Genomic DNA, 21,167 nt, shown 5'->3' on the forward strand with positions numbered 1-21,167 from the left:
ATAACTTTCATGGTCTCTAGAGTGATGAATTTCAACCTGTTTTTATGACTTTACCATTAGTTACCTGATCCGAGATTTTATTCTCTGTGACACTCTTACAGATATCTTGGTTCCAGAGAAAGCTATGTGAACAGTCCACCGGCACACCCTCCAGAAGCAGCTGTCTAACTTTCTCATTATCTAAGAGGGAAAAGAAACAGCCTTAAACCACATTCTTTAATTTAGGTCAGTAACGGTCAAATTCTAAACGATGCTAGGGGACCTTCTGTTAGAGGAAAATATTCTACAGGCATTTACTTCTCTAGAGGAATTTATTTACTTGAAAAGAAACTGTAATTCTTACAGTTGGTTTCATAATCTGTGAAAACAGCACAGACTCCTAAACTTACTTGACATTTATTTTTAGTGTATAAGATGCAAATATTACATTAAATTGCCTCGAAATAACTGCCTGATTCCACGGGGAAGATTATCAAATTCTAGGCATCACTGCAGAGGCAAAGAACCACTTCTGGATCATATGCTCTGATTGCACAAGTTATACTTTAACTACAGGCTTCAGGGCCCTTTATATCATCCCTGACCCAAAAGTCCTGAGCTAATAGATACCATCCTTTTTTTCTGTCCTTTTATTTCAAGTCTCTAATGAGCCTATTTTTATTGAACTGAGTGAATTCCCCTTCTGTAAAATGTATTGCTCTCATTCCTTTCAAATGAATATATTTCCTGTGAACTATGTTGTTTCATCCCTTTAAACGAGCCACACCGGCCAAAAAGTGCTCCAGCGGGGAAGGGGCGGGGGATCGTTTCAGTTATAAACATGCATATTGATAGAAGAGATATCCTATAGGAAATTATTTAAACACCAGGGGGAAAAACGTCTTTCAGATTATATTTTGTTGGACTGAAGAATTAGAAGAAAAAAAAGAAAAAAAAAATCAGACAATTCATGAGTTTAGGCTAAGGTCCTAAAATGCCAACACAAAAGATCACTCAATAGAACCCACATGGGTCTGATGGCTGAAAGGAAAAAAAAAAAGTTGGAAGTGACTCTGCAGTTGTGATGCAGTGAGACTGTGAAATTGGCGGTCAAGACGGTCCAGGAGGCCCTGAACTCACTTCCTCACGTGGGCACAGCACAATTACAACTGTTTACAGAGCAACTACGTACGAGAACATCTTGAAGACCAGCAGAAAAGACTTCCTACGGCTAAAGAAAATAAAGAAGGAACTGGAGAGGAAAGGTAGAAACCTGGTATAGTCAAGCCACACACTCCCCAGGGTAGGCAGATGGGGTAGGTGACCCACAGAAAACAGGAGAAGAATCACAATTGCAGAGTTTTCCTAAAAAAGCAAAGGGCCCAAGCCCCACATCAGGTTCCCTAGCCCGGGGGAGCTGTACGGAGAGGACAAGCTCATAGAACAACTGGCTTTGAAGGCCAGTGGGCTTGACTACAGGACAGCTGGTGGACTTCAGGAAGCACAGACCCCACTCTGAAAGGGTGCACACAAAATCTACATGCTCCAAGAACCAGAACCGAGGACGTAGTCTGAAGAGAGCCTTTACTTGCTGATTTTAAAGTTTCCCAGAAAGGCAGGAGGCAACTGGGAGTCCTCCTGGGGACACCGACCTGGCAAGGATGTGGAGAGAAGGGAATCCTCATACACTGTTGGTAGGAATGTTAACTGGTACAGCCACTATGTAAAACAGAAGGGAGCTTCCTCCAAAAAACCAAAAATCAAACTACCACACAATCCAGCAATTCCGTTTTGGGGTACATTTTCAAAGAAAATAAAAACACTAAATTGAAAAGATATGTGCATCCCTATCCTCACTGCATCATTATTTATAATAGCCAAGGTATGGAAGCAACGTAAGGGTCCATCAACAGATGAACAGTTAAAGCGTATGTGGTATATATACAATGGAATTCTACTCAGCCACAAAAAATGAAATTTTGCCATTTCCAACAACATGAATGGACTTGGAGGATATTATGCTAAGTGAAATAAGCCAGACAGAGAAAGTCAAATACCAGATGATATCACTAGTATGTGGAATCTAAAAAATAAAGACAGAAACAGAGTCATAGATACAGAGAACAAACTGGTGGCTGCCAGAGGGGAGATCTGTGGAGGGATGAATGAAATAGTTGAGAGAGATTAAAAGACACAAACTTCCAGTTATAAAATAAATAAGTCATGGGGATGCAATGTACAGGACAGGATATAGCCAATGATATTGAAATAAATCTGTATGATGACAGATGGTAACTAGACTTATCTTGGTTATCATTTTTAATGTTTTTTCAAGATAGACTTTAATTTTCTCTGAACTGATTTATATTAGGATCATACCACTCTAATGGCAGAAAGTGAAGAGGAACTAAAGAGCCTCTTGATGAGGGTGAAAGAAGAGAGTGAAAAAGCTGGCTTGAAACTCAACATTCAATAAACTAAAGATCATGGCATCCAGTCCCATCACTTCATGGCAAATAGAAGGGAAAAAAGTGAAAACAGTGACAGATTTTATTTTCTTGGGCTCCAAAATCACTGCAGACGGTGACTACAGCCATGAAGTTAAAAGACACTTGCTCCTTGGAAAAAAGCTATGACAAACCTAGATAGCATGTTCAAAAGCAGAGACATCACTTTGCTGACAAAGGTTTGTATAGTCAAAGCTATGGTTTTCCCAGTAGTCACGTACAGATGTGAGAGTTGGACCATAAAGAAGGGTGAATGCCAAAGAACTGATGCTTTTGAACTATGGTGCTGGAGAAGACTCCTGAGAGTTCCCTAGACAGCAAGGAGATCAAACTAGTCAATCCTAAAGGAAATCAACACTGAATGTTCCTTGAAAGGACTTATGCTGAAGCTGAACTTCCAATACTTTGGCTACCTGATGCGAAGAGCCAACTCATTGGAAAAGATCCTGATGCTGGGAAAGATTGAAGGCAGGAGCAGAAGTGGGTGGCAGAGAATAAGATGGTTGGATGGTATCATTGACTTAATGGACATGAGTTTGAGCAAACTCTAGGAGATAGTGAAGGACTGGGAAGCCTGGCGTGCTGCAGCCCATGGGGCCACAGAGTTGAACACAACTTAGCAAATGAACAATGAAAGCCTTCGAAAGAATTTAATACATAACTGCCTTTTCCCAAAACTGGTACAGACACTATGGAGAACAGTATGAAGATTCCTTAAAAAACTAAAAATAGAGCTACAATATGATCCAACAATCCCATTCCTGAGCATATATCCAAAGAAAATCATAATTCAAACAGATACATCACCCCAACGTCACTGCAGCACTATTTACAATACCTACGATATGCAAGCACCCTAAATGTCCATCAACAGATAGAGAAGATTTGGTACATATATAAAGGGAGTATTACTCAGCCATCAAAAAGAACAAAATAATGCCATTTACGACAACATGGATCAACCTAGGTACAGTCATACTATGAAGTAAGACAGAGAAAGACAAATATTATATGATATAGCTTATATGTGGACTCTCAAAAAAAAGGCCACAAAAGGACTTATCTACAAAACAGAAGTAGTTACAAATGTAGAAAATAAATTTATGGTTATGCGGTTGGGGGGAAAGAGGGGAGGAATAAATTGGGAGACTGGGATTGTCACATACACACTACTGTATATAAAATAGATAACTAATATGGACCTACTGTATAGCAAAGGGTACTCTACGCAATACTCAGTAATGGCCTATATGGGAAAAGAATCTTAAAAACAATGGATATATGTATATATATGTGGCGTGCTGCAGTCCATGGGGTCGCAAAGAGTCAGACACGACTGAGCGACTGAACTGAACGTATATGGATAACAAATTCACTTTGCCATACACCTGAAACTAATTTAACATTGTAAATCTATACCCCAATAGGAATTTTAAAAAATTATTCCAAAAAAGGATTTGAGGCAGCCAAACTAAGTAGAGTTTAACTGCGATTCTGAGATCATTCTGATAGTCAACAATTATCAGTGTAGTAGATGCTCTAACTTTTACAGTTGTACCCAACCATACTGCTATTAAAAAAGAAAAGAAAGAGCCAGCAATTCATCGATTAAAGTGTTGCTGCTGCTACTGCTGAATCGCTTCAGTCGTGTCCGACTCTGTGCGACCCCATAGACGGCAGCCCACCAGGCTCCCCCATCCCTGGTATTCTCCAGGCAAGAACACTGGAGTGGGTTGCCATTGCCTTCTCCAATGCGTGAAAGTGAAGTCGCTCAGTCATGTCTGACTCTTCATGACCCCATGGACTGCAGCCCACCAGGCTCCTCTACCCATGGGATTTTCCAGGCAAGAATACTGGAGTGGGGTGCCATTGCCTTCTCCAGATTAAAGTGTTAGACTCTCTAATTAACTAACTTACCTATATATCTTAAACTTTTTCAGCCAATCCACCTTTCATATTAAGGTTCTGGCAGAGTACTGTACTGCCCCCTTAATAAGCTATCTATCTACTTGTGAAGGTTAAAAAAAAACAAATCTCAAGTTGTTACTACACACACCAGTATCTTTTCTCCAAAAACTGACAGACTGACTTTAATTATGCTTCCAACTAACTGGGCTTCAATGACAGTAAACACAGTGAGGCATTACCACAGTTGTGCAGATCAGACTAAGACTTTAGCCAGCCCCCACCCACCCCCAACCATGTCACCCCGAAGAAACCCCCACAGGCCATGCTACTGAGTCTAAGCCGAGACCTCTTACCCTTCAGCACCTGGGATGGCCTTGCCAGGATTCGAACCTGGGTCATCTGTATGGTCAGACAGAGGCTTCCAAAGAGCACAAGACCAGCTGCGGGTGCGGGTCCCTTCCTCACAATTAAAATTCTGAAAAGCCAGGCATTTTCAGAGAACCCCGTTTGCAGAGGCAGGTTATTACTAGATATTGAAAATAGAGAACTCAGCGGAAAAAATGAACATGAGGATCAGGCTACACATTTATAGCTAAAGATACTTCCTGATATACCATTTCCTTTTATCATGATCACCTTAAAAAGGTAGGCAAGTAAAAAGAGGGCCTGAAATTTTCTACAGATAAAGTTACTGCAGAAGTTGTCACTAACGGAATTCTTCTAATGGGACTGACTAGTCAGAACAGTTGTTAAGGAAAACCAGGGTTGTCTCAGGAACTTTACCTTGGCATTTTTCTGGATTGGGCAAAACTTTGGACCTCTTTTGAGGCAGATTTATTCGTGGGTCACCAACTGTCAGTCCCAGGATAGTACCTGCTGGAATTTCTGCTGGTGATGTTATCCCTTTAGCAACAAAACAAGACGCAAACAGGAAGTTATTCACAAATACATACATATTTTGCTTTCATTTTCAAATGTTTCTAATGAAATTTTCATCTTGGGCTGATTTGGTAAAGACACACATTCCCTTTTATCTTCCCAATGATATTTTCAGAGAATAAATTAACATTCATAAAGAGTGAAGTTTCTTACCAAAAACATTAAGTTAACATAACAGGTCATTTTACAACATGAACATGTATGTTCCTATCAATAACTACAGGAACTTTACACACAAATGCAATCATGTGTGGGTAAGTAAGATTTCAGTTTAGTAGCTAAAGCATTTCAGTATATGCTTTTACCTACAGTAACAGAATACTATTTATTTAAAGTTCTAACATCTCATTCATGCTTCTTGCTGTATTTTAACAGTTTCAAAATAAAAAGCACCACTACATTTAGGTAGCTCAGCTGCGAGATGCTCTTTTAACCCAGTTCCCACTCCTCCCTTCTTCCCCAGTACAACCCAGTGTTCCCCTGTATGCATGCTGAGAGCTAAGTTACTTCAGTTGTGTCCGATCCTTTGTGACCCTATGGACTGTAGCCCGCCAGGCTCCTCTGTCCAGGGGATTCTCCAGGGAAGAATACTGCAATGGGTTGCCATGCCCTCCTCCGGGGGATCTTCCCGAACCAGGGATTGAACCCGCATCTCTCACGTCTCCTGCACTGGCAGGCGGGTTCTTTACCACTAGCGCCACCTGGGAAGCCCCATACCCGCGTATACCTCCCAACAATTCAAAAACGGCTTCTTGTCTGCGATGAAGGGAAACACTATCAGGATTCTTGCAGGTTTCAATCCACCAACGGTGAGGTGTCTTCTCTGTGTCCTCTCCGTCCTAGAAAACAACAACTCCTGTTCACCAAACAGTGGATCAGGCTCAACAATTTTGGTTAAAACATTTGTGCTATCGGCCTCCGTCCTTGCATCCTCGTTTCTTAGAATGAATGTTTCTGGAGAGGAACCAGGGAAATTGTCACATCAGACTAACGACTCTTCTAATCAAAGACAAGGACGTAGGACTATACTTCTCTCAAGATTGCATATACTAAGAAGAATATCTGTGGTTTTCTGAGAGACTACCTAACTTACCACACGCCTGTGGTCTCTGGAGCACAGCGCCAACATGAGAGACCTTGCTCCTTGCTCTTCTCCCAACACTACCAACCTCATCGCCAGACTAAGCAATAAAACTTTCCCCACTGAAGAAAAACTAAAACAAAACCCCTTTTGAAGAAATCTTCAGCAAAGGAAGACATTACTACTATAGTATTTCTAGAAATTTCAAGAAATACTGTATTTTACTTGCCTTTTTTTCTGAACAGAACTAGGGACTGAGGTCTCAAACAGCACTTCAAGTACCATATGCATGCCCGGGAAGAGAACTTTACAGCTGCAGTTCATACCAAAGTTTGCTGAACGGGGATGTTCCCCTAAGAGTCTAACTTATAATATTAATACATTGAGCCCTTTACCTCACAGAAACTCAGGTAGCACGTGGTTCAAAGTACAGACCCTGGAACCAAACTGTGCAGGTTCGAATCCCCCCTCTGCAAGTTACTAGCTAGCGTGGAATGCCTAGTCAGTGCCAGGCACTGCCCTAAGCCTGGGGCACAGAGTCAAGAAGAGGACTTCCCCGAGCCTGCCAGCAGGAAGCTCAGAGTCTTGAGACACAGACATCACGAAGACATGTGAACAAATCTAGACGTAAAAACTGAGGAACGGAGCAAGACGGAATGAAAACAACAGCAAGGATTTAATTGAACTTGGAGATCAGGAAAGAATTCTAGAAGAAAATGATATAGATGTTGAAACCTTTAGACTCAGCCAAGAAGAGGGGTAGAGACAGAAAATTCAGACAGTCTCAAAGGGACGTGAGATCTGACACATTCTAGAACCTGGAACCACTGGAAGAAGACGGTGTGGCTGAAGCGCCGAACATGAGAAGAGATAAGGCCAGACAGGCATGGAGGCACAACATTACCAAATTAAGGGCTTTGGATTTTTTTTTCTCACATATAGTGAGAAGCTATCCAAAAGCTTTTAATCAGGAAGTAGCTCGATGAGCATAACTTGTTAAAATGGGACTACCCTGGTGGTCTAGTGGTTAAGAGTCCGCTTGCCAATGCAGGGGACATGGGTTCGATCCCTGGTCTGGGAAGATCCCACATGCCTTGGGGCAACTAAGCCTGTGCACCACAACTATTGAAGCCTGCGTGCTCGAGAGCCCGTGCTCTGCAATGAGAGAAGTCACTGCAATGACAGGTCTTTGCACCGCAACTGGAGAGTAGTCCCTGCTCACCATAACTAGAGAAAAAGCCCGCACAGTAACAAGACCCAGTGCAGACAAAAATAAAAAATTAATTAATTTAAAAAAAGAAAAGAAAATTACACTTCACTTTCCTTTAAAAAAAAAAAAAATTGCTAAAATATCACTTTGCCTCCTGTGTGGAGAAAGGAGCAAAAAATGGGAACAATGAATGAAAGTTGAGAAGCTGCTTCAGGACCCAGGCCAGAGATGACAGTGGTTGAGACTAGTGTGGAAACAGTGAAGAGAGAGAGGTCGCCTTTGGTTTCTAAAGTTTATCCGTCTTCCAACAGGTCAAACTCTGATCGGCTCTATCACCATATCAGACATGTCCAATCTGCGAGAAGCATGGACACTGAGGCACTGATACAGGAAAACAGACCAAATCTGAACCCCAACTGTTCACATGTGAGTCTGACTCCTCATCTACTCTCTATTCTCCAGACCTGTGCAATCAACATGGTGGCCACTTGACACAGAGAGCTGTGAATTTACCTGTTAATCACTAAAATAAGTACAAGTACCAATCCACATCCTTGGTCACATGAGCCACTCAGTAGCCACCTGGGGCTGGTGGCTCCCATACTGGACAGCACAAAGAAACAGCGTCCTTGCAGAAAGTTCTACTGAACAGAGGTACATTTGACACACTGCTCTCAACCTGCTAGAGACCATCCTGAAAACGAACCCCAGAGAATATGCATCACACAAATACAAACAAAAAAACCTGGCATATACTTTCAGGGATTTTAGGGGCAGCTCCCTGTTACCTACTTACCTATGGTGCAGAAGTTAAGACCCTTTAAAAAATTCAGAAGCTGCAGGAGCAGTCTGTATTTAAATAAGAACCAATCAGTTCACTTGCTACATTCACTTAGATTTGCTATTCTAGAAGTGAAAGATAAAGTCTTTGATAATAAGCATAACTAGGCAAACAAACACATATAAGCTATGGCCACAAATGCTGCCAAATTATATGTTGCTGCTGCTAAGTCGTTTCAGTCATGACCGACTCTGTGCGACCCCATAGACGGCAGCCCACTAAGGCTCCTCTGTCCCTGGGATTCTCCAGGCAAGAATACTGGAGTGGGTTGCCATTGCCTTCTCGGAAGTTATATGTTAGGTTTTGCAAATTTGCTAAGAAGGACCTGACCAGAATAAAGCAACACAATCAGGTTTACTCTTACGGTGTGGACGGAAGCGGCTTTGAGCGCCTCAGTTAAGATGCAGTGAGAAAGAGGACCGATCAGCCGGAATCTGTTCATCTCCATAGTCAAATCACTGAAAGAAAGAGAAGGGCTTTATACTGCATGTAACGTCTGTCTCACTGACAGAAACAGAGCACGCCTTCACTGAAAACGTTCAGTAGGTTCAGAGTAGGTTCAGCCATACCGGATCACAATGCCTGTGGCTGGAGAGAGCCAAGAATACGGTTGCAGTGGATCTCTAGTTCCATCACCAATGACTTTTTTAACTGGTTGAGTGCTTTCCCCATCATCTTTCCGTTTTCTTTTCTTGCCGACTTTTTCTTCAGGCAGGTCAGTCTGGCTTTTCTCTTGAGACGGTGTCAGAAGGGGATCTGGGATCCGGACAGTTGCCTTGGTAGGTTCCATACACTGGCACACTGCTTTTATCTCCTCTAAGATATCCTAAGGACACGTTCAAGCATTTTAAACTCTGAATTTAAATACAAGTTAAAGTTGGCTTAGTTTATTTTTTCTACCTGTAAAAATTTATATTCTTATCTCACACAAATGAAGCTAAATTTAAAATCGTCAAAAAGCTTTTTTGATTCCTCTGAGTAGTGCTTGACACACAGAACAAAAAAAGAACTCCTAAATGTCCAAGATTCATGAAAACAACATGACTACTCTGACCAATTTTTTTTTTAAACTAGTTTAAAGAAGAATTTGGAGAAAATTTAGTCTACTGTATAGAAGCAATGAGTGTGCTAATAGAGGGAAGCTAAGCTAAACGCAGTATTAAAAAATGGTCAGAATTACTCAAAACAGATTCTCACCATCAAACTGGCTCCAACAAGCACATGAATACCAATGAACCAGTTAAGGATAATGGAAGCACGAGTCCAATGCACCATATCAAGCCATTTGTACAAGACTGGTTTCATCTCTACTCCTACTCAGGGCTTACCAAAACTCAGGCCAAGATTTGCTTCACTTATTAATATTAACATAACTATCCTCCCTGTATTCCAATACCAAGCAATCAGTCAAACTTTCACACTATTTAAATTTCTGTAGCACTCATTTCTAACAGTAATCAAGAATACAGTGACTGAGTGATGAGAAATAATGTCAAGATTATACCTGTTTAAGAGCTGGATGAAGCCAGATCCACAACTGCCTGCTCTCCGAAGTGTCACCAGGGGTCCCCTGGGCCTTCCACATAAATGTCACAGGACCCAGCATTTCTAGGGGATACTTATTTGCCCGGTAAAGCATGACACTCCCTTGGCACTTTCCAGACAAACAGTGGACTGCGGCAAAAGTCAATCCTGACATAAACAAAAACAAAATTCCAAGATCATTTACTGTCTATCTTCATAACAGATGAGGTTTTAGTTTTGCTCATTGCTTAGATCAAACCCTGGCACATGATAAGTTCTCAATAAAAATTTATTAAGAAAATGATTTAATGAATTTTGAGTTTCTTCCTATCTAGATTTACTGCACCATTTTAATGGTTCTCTCACTTTATACTTAGTATGTTAGAAATGATTTAAAAGCTACCCCAAGCTTTCCTTACATGAATATACTCGTTAGGAATAAGAACTATCTCCATAAAGCCTGTTTAAATGCCAAAATGCTTACTGCTACTGCTAAGTCACTTCAGTCGTGTCCGGCTCTGTGCAACCCCATAGACGGCAGCCCACCAGGCTCCCCCATCCCTGGGATTCTCCAGGCAAGAACACTGGAGTGGGTTAGGGTTAGCTTACAGCAGACACGTGTTTATGAAATGAACACATATACAGACTTAAACAGGACTCAGCTTTGAAACAAGTTTACCTGTGTCTATGCTACACATTGAAGAAAGTGCTTTTAGTATTTCTTCCTCTTTGCCCTCCAACTCCAAACAGCAGTAGTAGGATAAATCCTGTAAAAAGAGGGAGATACAATTAAATACTTGAATTTCTATTTAAAATGTAAGTGGTAGTATCTTACTTTTCAGAAAGGAGATATGTGTTTTATCCTATATTCACAGATAAGTTCCAAGTGGTATGTAAAAACTACTGCCTTTAAGGATTATCCCTCCCCAAAATCTACCTAAAGTGAAAAATCAAAGTAGAATAAGCAGGACTGTAATAAATTCAGCAAAATTATGTTAAGGATGCTCACTTTGGTTAGCTAATTTAGGGCTTTAGGATTATTCAACACTCAGCCTAAAGACACATGAGGCAATCTATCCCACATTTCTCCCCTGCTCAGTCTCTCTCTTTTGTTTGTTTAATATTATTTATTTGGCTGCTCTGGATCTTAGCTGTTGACATGAAGGATCTAGTTTCCTGACTAGGGATCAAACCCAGGCCCCCTGCATTGGGAGCATGGAGCCTTAGCCACTGGACCACAAGGGAAGTCCCATGCCCTGCTCAGTATTAACCATGATATCCAATTTTGACTAAGCAATGTACAAGGAAAAATGAGAGTAATGAGAATAAAGCCTTATCAATTTAAATAGGATGAAGAGAGCTCAGACTGAGCTAATAAAATCAATTATGTTAAAGACATAATAATGGTTAATAGTTACTGAAAGATTACTGAGTGCCAGTGTGGGGTTAACTCCTTACTGGACTGTCATTTAATCTTCCCAACACCTGATGATCAGATGCCAGCATTAACTTATTTGCCGGGTGAGGACATTGAGACAGAGACTGCTACTTGAACAGTCATATCATCAGAAAGTGGAGAAGCTGGCATTCGAGTCAGGCTCACTGACCCCCGAGCTTACCCCTCTGCCATGGGTCCGGTAAGCAAATCTAGTACACATGGAGACTAAAATGCAAAGTACAGCAAAGGCTCCAGCAAACCCATGTTCATCTGTGCTGACAGAAATCTCCCAGCAACAGCGATCCACTCCCAGCTGTCAGTGGCAGATGAACCCCACTCAAGTGTGTACAACTGGCTGATAGCAGAGAATGAGGGTTAAGAGCATGGAACTCTGGAGCCAGACTGCTGCTGCTGTGCTGTTGGGTCACTTCAGTCGTGTCCGACTCTGTGTGACCCCAGAGACGGCAGCCCACCAGGCTCCCCCGTCCCTGGGATTCTCCAGGCAAGAACACTGGAGTGGGTTGCCATTTCCTTCTCCTGAAGCCAGACTACCTGGGCTCAAATCCCAGCTTTACCACTTGTTAGTTGTACGGCTATGGGTAAACTGCCCAACTTCTCTGTACTTCAGCTTCCTCATTTGTAAAATGGAAATAATAGTAAACACTTACCCATACTGTTGCTGTAAGGATTAAGTGAGTAAACATATGTAAAGTACTAAAACAGACATTAAGTATTCAAAAATATTTATTACTATTATTTTTATTACTTAGGGCTGATGTAAAGAAACTATGGGATAACCTCAGCAAAAATTCTGCCCCAAATGAGAAGTAACTAGGTCTGCCTTAAAATCTGAGCAATGGTAGTGGAGAAAGCACGGGCCAGGGGAGTCAGCTTCCAAGAGCTAGGCAGGTTACCAACAAGCTGTGTGGCCCTAGGCAAGTCACTTGATCACTCCAAATCCCAGTTCTGCAATGTAAAATGAAGAATTTGACTCTAATCCATGATTTCTGCTACTCAGTCTTCAAATCAGAGGCCCTTAAGAGGTCCCTGTATTTTACTTTATACCCATTAGGACGGCAATTCTAAAAAAAAAAAAAAAACCCAAAAAACAGAAAACACCAAGTTTTGGTGAGGATGTGGAGAAACTTCTGATGGGCATGTAAAATGGTAGAGCTTCTATGGAAAACAGTACAATGGTTCCTCAAAAATTTAAACCAAGAACTACCACATGATCCAGCAGTTCCACTCCTGGGCGCGTACCCAAAAGAACTGAAAGCAAAGAACTGAAAGGATGTTTGTACACCATGTCCACAGCAGCATTATTCACAACAGCCAAGAAGTGGAGACCACCCAAGAGTGGATCAACGTTGATGGATGAATGGATAAACACAGTGTGGTATAAAATACAATGGAATATCATTCAGCCTTAAAAATGAGGGAAATTCTGACACATGATACAACATGGATGAACCTTGAAGACATCATGCTGAGGGAAATAAGCCAGTCTCAAAAATACAAGTATTATATGATTCTACTAATGTGAGCCACCTATAGTGGTCAAATTTATAAAGATCAAAAGTAGAATGGTAGCTGACAGAGACCGGGGTGAGACAGGAATGGGGATTTAGTGTTTAATGGATGCGGGATTTCAGCTTGAGAAGACAAACAAGTCCCAGAGATGAATGGTAATGACAGTCACACAACAATGTGAATATACTTAAGACCTAAGCAATAAGTACCACGGAAGTGCAGACTTAAAAATAAAATGGCAAATCTAACATTATGTCTTTTTTACCACAGATTTTTTTCAGGTTCTTGTATTGATTATTCTGCTATATTGCTCTCAAGAGGGATCAGAGGATGCTAATACTAAGAGCTTTCTAAAGTTGGTCAAGGCCATCCTGCCATTGAAAGGCCCTCTGCAAAGAACAGATTGCTAAGTGAAGTCGCTCAGTCATGTCCAACTCTTTGCGATCCCATGGACTGGGGTCTTTTGCGACTACCAGCATCCTCAGTCCATGGGATTTTCCAGGCAAGAATACTGGAGTGGGTTGCCATTTCCTTCTCCAGGGGATCTTCCCAACCCAGGGATCGAACCCAGGTCTCCCGCATTGTAGGCAGACGCTTTACCATCTGAGCTACCAGGGAAGCCCACAGACTGCTAAACATGTACTGAAAAAGAGGAAGCGATTTCATGCGGAGTTGGGGGGACTGGGGCAGGCTGCTGGGGTGGGGGAGCTAGAACAGCCAAGACAGACAAAGACTATTACACAGCTCTAAAATCAGCTCTAAAATCAACTGTCCTCTCAAAGACGTTAAAACACTCTTCCCAGGAGAGACGGTTCTCAAATATCTATGGTGGCAAATGACTGCTAAATGAATCAATGCTGAATCAACCTGGAGCATGACCAACAAGACCCCACGGGCTCTGGTTTCTTATTTCTCCAGAACTACTCTCACCCTAATGTTAGCCCTGCTCTCTCTCACTCTCTTCATCTTTGTCACAGTGTGTTTATTTCAATCCTTCCCTATCTGGCTGCCTTCTGACTTCCCCACTCTGGCAATTTCTTATCCCTTAGAGCTCAGCTCAAACATCACTTGCATGGGGAAGTACTCCTCTTCCCATTATGAATACTCATAGTATTGCACAGTTTTCCCTTACAACAAAACTGAATGTTAGGCTAATTATCTGATTGTCAGTCTCCCGGCAAAACTTTAGGCTGCGTCAACTCCAGCATCTAGTAAAATGGTTCTCGCCCAGTAATTATTTTTAAAATACATCATGTTAGATAGGGCTTTGGCCTACCACGAACTCTTCTAAAGGGGTGGGGAAGAGTCTAAATAGAAACAGAGGGGAGCGCGCTGAGCGGCCGCTGGCTTCGGAAGCCTACCTGGAGGAGGCAGCGGCTCGTCATGGCCCGGTAGCAGGCTCTGTGGCTCTTGACTGTCGGCCTCTCCCCCAAGCAGTAGCCCCATCTCTTGACCATGTGAAACCGCTTTGCATGCCAGATGTGAGTTTCCAGCCATTTGTTCTTCTTTTGTCTCCGGTTAAATTCCAGTATGCGGTTTATGTGACATCGTCGAGCTTTATGGCACTTATTTTTTGAGTGTTCTTTTTTCTGATGAACTGCTTTCTCTGCCTGTAGTTTCAAGAAGACAGGCAGATCCCCTTTTGTGACCATCTCAAAACAAAGTTAAGTGTTAGGAATTCCAACAGCTAATTTTAGGGGAAGTGAAATACCTTACGGACTCCATTAGTTTGTGCAATTTTTTAATTGGTGATTTTTTCCAATGAAAGTAGAGGAGGTCACAGAAAGAATGAAGATTTTAGGAAAAGGCAAACCTAGAAAGGAAGCTCAGTTCTATCACTCACGAACTGGGCAAACTTTGGGGCCTGGGAAGATTAGAATATTTACAAAATGTTCAACATAGTAAGTCAAACTGATGTGTGGCTATCAATATCAGACAGCAAGAAAGAATAAATCAAATGCTAGCTCTTCGTTGTTCTCTTTCTATAGTTTTTTTAACCTCTAAGATCATAATTAAACCCAAAACTAAGGACCAAAAATATAAAAGTGGGAAAAACCTACACAATTCATACCACTTAAGTACTGAAAGACAAATGCTAAATGCTATCATGAGGAAACAGACTTCTCATGAAATCTAGAAAGTACAAAATTCCTGTTTAGTTTTCACTCTTGCTCTCTTCCATAGCTAAGCTAAACTTCTGTGGGAAAAACTCTTCTCCATTAGTGTGTGGGCCCCTTAAGAAGATTTTACCTTAATAGACTGTAACCCCACCACCAGCTTCATGCCAGTACCTAGAAGGCACTTGATAAAGAAATTTTGAATCAATTAATGAAAACATAAGGTGCTTGGACAACCATAGAATGACCAAACCAAGAATTCTGGTAAAGCCAAAAACAACAGGACTTGAAGAAAAATTAAATCCAAGTTCAAGTTTTCAATTTTAAAAAAGACAAAAGGCAATCTTTTAACCTTCCAGCTCTAGATTGGTCACGTTCCAAAGTGCAGAGCTAAATTACTTATCTGGTAAGGTCAAAATTTATTTTAAATCTGACTGGGGAACACCAACTGTTTAACATCATAAAGAGAGAGAGGTTGCAAATGCTACATTTAAAAGTAGCTATAATATCCAGCAGCCTGCTAATTTTGGGGGTATGGGGTGAAGGGGGGAAAGGTAATGATAAACCAAAAAATATGCAAAATGAGTATGTTGTTTCTTAGTTTTCATTTTAATAAATTCTATCAGGCTAATACTTCTCAATTTCTTTAAAGAACTACTAACCTAAACATTTACATTAAGGGATTCTCATACCTCTTTCTGGGCAATCTCCCGTAACCGCCGAGGAAGGCGTTTGACATTGTGGCTCATGGCTCTTCGTCTCATGTGCCGTGGCAGAGTCTGGAAAACCAGCGAATTAGAAGATGTCTGGGTCACTGCTTTCAACATGGCACTGATTTCAGCAGCTCGGGCTTGAGCAAAAGTAGAAGCTGTTGAAGGAAATAGCAATGCCATTTAAAAACTCATCCTGAATCAATACTTTTCCTGGTAGATTTCAGAAAGATTTTTAAATACACAAGCTTACAATTCATCCACTACCCTAACCCCCTAATAGATTAATACCAATAGTAGTTATTTCTGTATTACATGATTGGGAAATTGTCCTTCAACTTATATTTTTCAAGTTTTCTGCAAGGATTCAGTTCTACTTTCCTAATCAGAAAAAAAAGTTTAAAAAATAAGCTTAAAAGGTTTTATTTTTAAAACAGAAGGCTACATGCAATATAATCACAACCGTTCTTAAGTGTTATAATCCCACCAGAAAACAAAGAAAAAACAAAATCTTAGTTTTGATTCCAAGGGTTTTCTTCCTTAACAGTTTCTGCTTTTTTACAAATATATAACCATAAGTATTTTTAGTTTTATTGAAAAATAGACTTTTTTTTCCTAAAGAATAAACAAAGTGCTGGAGACACTTAAGTGAATTCCTCCAGGAAGGCATAAAGACCATAAGAATACAGGGTTATGAGGTAGTGGGGGTGAGGGGTAACAAGGGGGCATCAGGGAACGAGGGGGCATCAGGGAACGAGGGGGCATCAGGGAACGAGGCAACAAAGGGCCTGGAGACAGGAACTTACAGGCCTTGGCTGCCCTCAGACTGCACTAAATTTGGTTTTATCTTTGGAGATGCGTGCTGAAAAGTATGGATGGCATTTTATATTTTTTCACAAGGAGGGGGTGGTGCCAACGACAACTTTAAGACAAAAAAGACAAATCAGGACCTCTAAGAAGATGGCGAGAGGGGGCAGCAAGAGCACACAGGCCAAGGCAATGAGTCCAGGCTGCAGCTGAGACACGCCTGACGTGAAAGTCGCTCAGTCGTGTCCGACTCTGAGATCCCATGGACTACACAGTCCAAGGAATTCTCCAGGCCAGAATACTGGAGTGGGTACCCTGTCACTCCTCCAGGGGATCTTCCCAACCCAGGTCTCCAGCATTGCGGGAGGATTCTTTACCAGCTGAGCCACCAGTGAGTGAAGCCCAAGAATACTGGAGTGGGTAGCCTATCCCTTCTCCAGCAGATCTTCCAGACCCAGGAATCGAACCGGGGTCTCCTGCATTGCAGGCAGATTCTTTACCACCTGAGCTACCAGAGGGCACTAGAAATCTGGCTGCAGGATAAACAGAGCTCACAGTCCAATCACGCTTGGCTTCCTTACAAACACCTACCGGTTATATACTTGGGAATCTCCTGAGAAGTGCCCTCGGGACCTGCTTTCCATCCTCCCTTTTTTCTAAAGGTTACCCTGGAGGAAGGCTGCTCCTTTGCATCAGACTCGGCCAGCGGACGGTGGGTCGCTCTGGTCTGCCGCTGTCGGGAAGTTCCAGGATGAGACTCTAGTATGTTTTCAAAAAGAAAACAAGAAGAAACAGGTCACTTTTATCAGAGATAAGGATGAGAGTGTTGGGTGACAACACCGATGGGGATTTTAGTCCTGTAACGCCCCGTAAGGTGGCTATTCCTGTCCTCCCCTGCAGGAGGAGGGCTCCCAGGTGGGGAGGTGAACTGACCTGCCCGAGGTCACACAGCTAGGAGGCGGCATGCTAGCTAACCATGTCCCTGTGACACACGGAAGAACCTTGGATATAACAGATACAAGGGAAATTTTCTCTATATAAATAGTGCAATGTGAATTTTACACCCAAGTTCCCTTAAATACTACAGTTCACCTGATTGTGCATATTTAGTCTTTCATCTTAATTCTCTGCTACACTCCAATCGATAGCCGCTATGCTAAGCAAGAAATAAAGGCAATTTCTATACATATGCCTGGGCATTCAAACCATTCTGACTTCAAGATATCATCAAATCCCTCTCTGTGAACACAGGGAAAGATCAGTGGAGAATTTCACTGCATTCCTGCTCATCTCCATTGTGGTGACAATTATTAAGGCCCTATAACCATGAAACGTTGCAAAGTCCGTCGTTGTGAGACATAAATGAGATATGCGTTAAGGCTTGTCACCCGGCCTGTTGGGCATCAGTGTTGCATCTCAATCTATTTTCTATTTCCTGTTGCTGACTAATAAACAGCTATCCCCTTCACATCACCTTATAAGATTTATAAAATCAGTACAAAAATTAAATGCAGACATGATAAAGGCACTGTATTTCAAGAAACATACCAGTGTCATTTAATAAACTGTTAAGGTACAGATAAAATATATCAGCTCTAAAATATGTACAGCCAGTTTTCATTATTCCCAGCCGCTATGTTCTAGAAAGTCACAGCCAACAGTGAACGAGTGAACACTGAGCCCTTGCTCCGAGAGGAAACATGTACGTGTCCATGCATGTATGTGTTACATATATCGCAGAGATTACGGTCTTAAATCATAAGAACAACTCAGCCTTTCCTTTCTTTTCCAAAGAGAAAATGAAGTTCAGAAGTGTTAAGTGACCTGCCTGGGGCCACCGCACAATCGGCATTCGAACCCCTGTGACAGCTGGAGTTTCTTACACTACACGGCCCTGCCCCATCAGAATCCTTCGTCTGGTAAGAAGGTCAAACAGGACGGCACTGGGAACTCCACTAGAAATAACCTGCATCAAGGGAATCAAAAATGTTCCCACTCTTGGTATGACCACCATCCTGCCATGAGGATTAAGCTTGGGGTTACAAATTTAGCACCTAGGGGAATCTGCAAATACAAAGCTTGCAAATAATGAGGGTCAATTGTATCTATTTTTAATCTAGCTCCTCCATCATTTAGATGATGATTACCAAAAGGAGTGACAAAAGCAATCTGATCCATAGGGAAGCGTGTGTAGCGAGTACCATGTGTATCTTACCTTTTTGAGACTGGAAAGGTTTTCCACCTCCATTATGGTGCTTTACTCCACTGTCAGCCACAAAGCCAGAGGATAAAGTCACATTGGTGGGCTGGTTTCTCATTTTCTTTGCATGTTTTCTTTCTTTTGCATTAGACATTTCTGAAAAGAAAGTAATAAATTTTGAAATAAATTTCAAAAATAAAAAATAAATTTAATGAATAAATGTTCATGTGACTTAGAATTTGAATTTTCAACATAATACATCTCCATCTATTATAGATGGGTTAATGACACCAAAATGTTATCGTAGGGGACTTCCCTGGCGATCCAGTAGTTAAGATTTGGCCTTCCAGTGGAGGAGGCCTGGGTTCGATCCTGGTCAGGGAGATAAGATATCACATGGCCAAAAGACCAAAACATAAAAACAGAAGCAACACTGTAACAAATTCAATAAAGACTTTGAAAATGGTCCACATTTAAAAAAAAACAAACAAACTTAAAAAAAAAGTTACTATGATACTGATCTACAGCAGGGATTTATAACCAGAGGGACTAGCATTAACACCAAAAACTTTTAATTCAACAGAAAAAAATAACTGTGTTGTACTGTCAAATAATTGAGTCACGTACCAGGGTTGACACTGCATAAAGTTTGTTGGCAGGATGAAAAATGAAGATAAGATCCCTATGCCCTTGTAAAAAAATTTAATTAGCTAAAACAGTTTATCAAAATTAAGTGAAACAAGAGCCATGTGAATCAATGAAAAACGAAATACACTCTTCCAATATGACACCCTCACCAAAAACTGAACACAAATTACTAACATTTTCATTTCTACTACTGAGATGAGGCCAGCTGTACCTTTAATTTAGAACTGCAAAAGATTTCAATTTGAAGTAAGAAGACAAAGGGACAAAAACCTAGTGGAGCTTGATTCCACAGCAGTTCTCAGCTCTCAAACTCAATGCCCCTTTCTTTTACTGAAGAGCTTGAAACACCTGTCTTCTATTTTATTTGAAATGCATTAATTACATAACCTACTAGACATATAACTTTTATCAAAACAAGTCCTACAATATGTGCCCTCATTGTGATGTAGGGGAGAACTAAAAGTAATTAGTGAAGTGAAAGTTGCTCAGTTGTGTCCGACTCTTTGTAACCCCATGGACCATATAGTTCATGGAATTCTCCAGGCCAGAATACTGGAGTGGGTAGCCTTTCCCTTCTCCAGGGGATCTTCCCAAGCCAGGGATCGAACCCAGGTCTCCCACATTGCAGGCAGATTCTTTACCAGCTGAGCCACAAGGGAAGCCCAAAAGTAACTAAAATAATATTTCTTTTCTGTATGTAAGTATTTCACATAACTAGATGACATTATGAAACAGAGGTATGTTTAACCCAGGGGGATAATCAGAGACACAGGCGCCAACAGAGGCATGGGCACGATCTGCAGAGCTGGAGCGGGAGCGGGGCCTAGAAGCCCCCACACAGCAGGCATTAACTCTTTCCTTGCTGACTGTGGGGAGGGAAGGGTCCTGCAGGAAGGAGACACTAGGAGGCCAGAAGGCTCAGTGCAGCCACAACCACGCTATTCTCCAAGCATTTAAATGTTTTAATACTAGCCTTTACTCATACCTATGATTCATGGGGTCGCAAAGAGTCGGACACGACTGAGCGACTGATCTGATCTGATACATAGAATTACATACCCGCAACAACTACAAAGGCAAAGAGATACAGGTGTATACTAGTACCTGTTAGGGCAGTAATGCCACTGGCGACATGGTTCCCTAAATTCGTAAACATTCTTTGGTAAAGTACAAATTTTACTTTTAAAGTTCAATCTTGCCTTTTTATTGTATTCCTGGAAAACTCAGTACATATTAAATCCATCCAGCCACTACTTTATGCAAAGCAGAGTCAGGTATCGTACACTGCAGGACAGCTAACATCCTTGATCCCTGTCTAGTAAATGGCAGCGGTGTTACCCCAATCACTATGCTGACCACCTGCACAAACTTTCAAAATTCACATCAGGATTTGCACCACACCCGATGAGTGCCATTGAGTTAAATTCACTTATCTTCTTTCCAATTCAATACTTCATAAAAATCAAGAGTAATCTATGTGGCAGAGTGTTTAAGAGCCTTTACTTCAGAGTGAAAAAGACCTGGATTCAAATATCTTCCGTAACACTTTTTAGTCATATAATCTTAGGAAAATTATTTTCCCTCTTTGAGCTTCGGTCCCCCTTTCTATAAATGGGAATAATCTACAAATGGTTGTAAGGTAATGTACCCAACACAATGCATGGGGCTCTGCATAAACTAAGGGCTCAGTTAATGGTAACTCTTACTCTTAAATAAAAAATGAAGTCA

At 41.4% G+C, this 21,167-nt stretch overlaps 1 protein-coding gene across 1 annotated transcript in view; it reads right to left on the reverse strand.

Moving 5' to 3' along the window:
- The window catches only part of POP1 (POP1 homolog, ribonuclease P/MRP subunit), a 35,374-nt gene that overhangs the window by 10,113 nt on the left and 4,094 nt on the right, over positions 1-21,167 (reverse strand). Inside the window, exons 2-12 of the mRNA XM_055546588.1 lie at positions 18,807-18,947; positions 17,183-17,350; positions 15,767-15,942; positions 14,319-14,567; positions 10,669-10,756; positions 9,970-10,157; positions 9,035-9,291; positions 8,830-8,923; positions 6,061-6,172; positions 5,178-5,297; positions 65-180 (exon numbers count right to left, since the gene is read on the reverse strand). Of these exons, the coding sequence (XP_055402563.1) occupies positions 65-180; positions 5,178-5,297; positions 6,061-6,172; positions 8,830-8,923; positions 9,035-9,291; positions 9,970-10,157; positions 10,669-10,756; positions 14,319-14,567; positions 15,767-15,942; positions 17,183-17,350; positions 18,807-18,945 (1,707 nt within the window). The 5' untranslated portion in view covers positions 18,946-18,947. The remainder of the gene's footprint in view (positions 1-64; positions 181-5,177; positions 5,298-6,060; positions 6,173-8,829; positions 8,924-9,034; positions 9,292-9,969; positions 10,158-10,668; positions 10,757-14,318; positions 14,568-15,766; positions 15,943-17,182; positions 17,351-18,806; positions 18,948-21,167) is intronic.

This window comes from Bubalus kerabau, chromosome 14 (genome assembly GCF_029407905.1).
Source record: "Bubalus kerabau isolate K-KA32 ecotype Philippines breed swamp buffalo chromosome 14, PCC_UOA_SB_1v2, whole genome shotgun sequence".
NCBI lineage: Eukaryota > Metazoa > Chordata > Mammalia > Artiodactyla > Bovidae > Bubalus > Bubalus kerabau.